Below are 2642 nucleotides of genomic sequence, written 5' to 3'. Positions count from 1 at the left end.
CTTACCACCCCCATTAATTTTTGTACATCCTCATAATTGCAGTGACCCAATATCTCATGCCAGGTTTGCATGTCGTGGCACATATTGCATTTATCAACATTTTTCTGAACAGTTGGTAAGTAAAACAGATTACCACTCTCATAGAAGTCAAACCTGTCCCCTTTCTTGGTGATCATGTGGCTGTCTCCCTTCTTGAATGTCACTGTCGCCCCACCGTTTGTTGCCCTTGCCACTGAGAAGATGTCATGTGGGTAGGTCGGTATATACAATGCATCCTGCAGCTGCGCTCTTTGTTGGCGTCCTTCACTGTCTAGTAGATAGATCAGCGCCGTCCCTCTGCGTTGCGCCATCCCACTGCACTTGGTCCCATCCGCCAGCTCGATAGAATGGGTGTCGGGCTGGAATGTGTTGTCAAAGCTCTTGAACTTGGCGATGTCGTTCACAATATGGGATGTCGCGCCGGCGTCAATCATTATCCCTTTCTTCTTGACGTTGACAGATGGCCTCTCGTCTGTTGCATGCTTGGCCATGAAACATTGATCATCTTGGTCGATGTCCTCCTTTTCTTCTGCAACTTTTCTGGCTCCGTCTTTTCCCTTTTTCCTGCATAGAGACTCTGCGTGTGTGTTACTCTTGCAGTGACTGCACCACACTTTCTTGGTACACCTGGTTCTGATATGTCCTTTTTCTCCACATTTGTAACATGTCAGAGTGGCTTCCCCTTCCTTCCAGTGTGTCTTGGTGCCTTGTTTGCTTTGCTTTGTGTTAGTCTTCATCACACTGTCTGCAGGTCCGGTTGTCCTCATCTTCTCAGACTCTTCATAAACCCTCAGTCTTCTCTTGAAGTCTTTGAATGTCACGTTGTCCTCATTTTGTGTAACGTGGACAGCAAGTGGTCTGAATGAGTCTGGCAGTCCATTCAAAATGGTGGCCACAAGCAGCCCGTCACTCATGTTCTCTCCTGCATCACGAAGAGCTGAAATTATATTCTCAGCCCTTATCATATAATCAGTGACAGTCTCATTACCTTCCATTTTTATGGTGGTCAATGAAGTGTACAGGTTTAAAATCCTGGGCTTGCTCTTTCCAGAATAATGTTCTCTTAATAATTTCAAGGCTTTCCTTCCATCATCGGCGGCGTCATGTCTTATCAATGATAGGCTCTTATCATCTAGTGCGTTCACTAGTTGAGCATAACAATCGGCATTCTTCGCTGGATATGCCGCGATGGCAGCCTCGCCAGTGGGCTCTCTCAAAATGGTGTCTTTTAGCTTCATGATGTGTAAACGGCTGAGGAATCTTGTTTCCCATAAATCATACTTATCTTCTGTTCCATCGAAGACAATCTGCAGTTGTAGCATTCCTGCTCCGGCCATTTTGACTTGTATTCTTTTTATAGTTTGCTATCTCCAAAATGTTGCTCAGGCTGTGGCTTGTAGAGTCCTCAATTTTCGCGGGGTTCTCTCGGCGCCATCTTTATCCGAGCTCGCCTAGTAGCTTCTCCTGGCTAACAGTTCTTCTTACTTCTGTTACCTTGTTGTTGCTCTAGACTTGCGTTACTGGGCCCATAACCTGATGAGCATCGTGCGTTGCGGTGGAGATGTAGCCAAACTCTCATGAGACACACTTTGCCTTTGGTCTTGTAGATGTATTTATTGTATCGGCAGCATCGTAAATGTGCTGCCGCTAGACACACAGATTGAACTCATGACTCCGGAACAGGAAACATAGGTGTCAGGTAACACAGAGGTAAACACTGCCCTCTAATGGACACAATGATTAAGGGCGTACAACAGTACAACACTTAACAATCATCATCCTCCTCTTCAATCACAAGTTCATTGAGGAACTGCTGTTCCACATCACTCTCCTCCTCTTCCTGAACCACAGCAGCACCCTGCTGTCTAGCCCTCAACAGCATCTCTCTGCCTACCTGACATGGCGGTCCTCCTTGAGGCAGTAAATGAGCTGGTCCTCACTCCCATCAGCTGCCACCGTCAGCCCACACACCTTGTAGGATACCAAAAAGCAACAATCAGCTATGGCTACTGTTTGCAACACACGCACACACACACATACACACAGCCAGCCAGCCTACCTTGAATGAGTTGATCAGAGTGTCCCGATCCAGAGCATCCCAGGCTCCCAGGACCCAGTCGACCAGGAGGCAGCGGGAAGGGGATCTCCGTTTTCCCTGACTTGGTATAGGTCTTGTCTTTATCAACAGCCATCCAGTTATCATAGTAGTGACGGGGTTGTGCTTTGAAAGGGCCATTCAACACAACATCGGGGACCTGCAGGTACTTTGTGCAACCTCCAGCTATAACAGCCATTGTAAGGTTGTAGCCCCTTTTGAGCTCTGCCTTCGTGGCCTCGCTGATGTGTGTTTTGTTCACTACTGCATTGAGTTAATCATACAGTTGTTTTGGTTACATTGTACAGCCTTTAGGTGGCGTGGTGAGTCAGACGGAGGGATGCTGAGAGGTGAGGAGAGAAGAAGAATGTGATGTAGGAAAATACAGGTACGGAAAATAAAGAGGCTGACTGGAAAGTAGTGCGTGTTGGTTATTACTACACACCCAACATAACAAGTGGCGACGAGGATAAAGAAATATAAAAATGGCTTTACTCGGTTTACAACC

At 46.9% G+C, this 2642-nt stretch overlaps 1 protein-coding gene across 1 annotated transcript; it reads right to left on the bottom strand.

Annotated features, from left to right (window-relative positions):
• Positions 1-472: 472 nt before the first annotated feature.
• LOC133548249 (uncharacterized) lies at positions 473-1804 on the bottom strand. The gene is made up of 2 exons (XM_061893568.1): positions 791-1804; positions 473-669 (listed from the first exon to the last, which is right to left on the bottom strand). Exons 1-2 carry the CDS (start codon positions 1374-1376, stop codon positions 473-475), a joined length of 783 nt encoding a protein of 260 aa, XP_061749552.1. The 5' UTR covers positions 1377-1804.
• Between the last annotated feature and the right edge of the window lie 838 nt (positions 1805-2642).

The sequence above is a fragment of the Nerophis ophidion genome, linkage group LG02 (assembly GCF_033978795.1).
Source record: "Nerophis ophidion isolate RoL-2023_Sa linkage group LG02, RoL_Noph_v1.0, whole genome shotgun sequence".
NCBI classification, from domain to species: domain Eukaryota; kingdom Metazoa; phylum Chordata; class Actinopteri; order Syngnathiformes; family Syngnathidae; genus Nerophis; species Nerophis ophidion.
This window is presented reverse-complemented; position numbering and strand designations above follow the sequence as displayed.

Bases quoted from the DNA above. Each gene is read 5' to 3' on its own strand.
- LOC133548249 (XM_061893568.1), bottom strand. From the start codon at position 1,376: ATGGCCGGAGCAGGAATGCTACAACTGCAGATTGTCTTCGATGGAACA. The intron at 670-790 runs CTGCAGACAGTG...ACATATCAGAAC, and splicing joins GAAGATGAGGACAACCGGAC to CAGGTGTACCAAGAAAGTGT.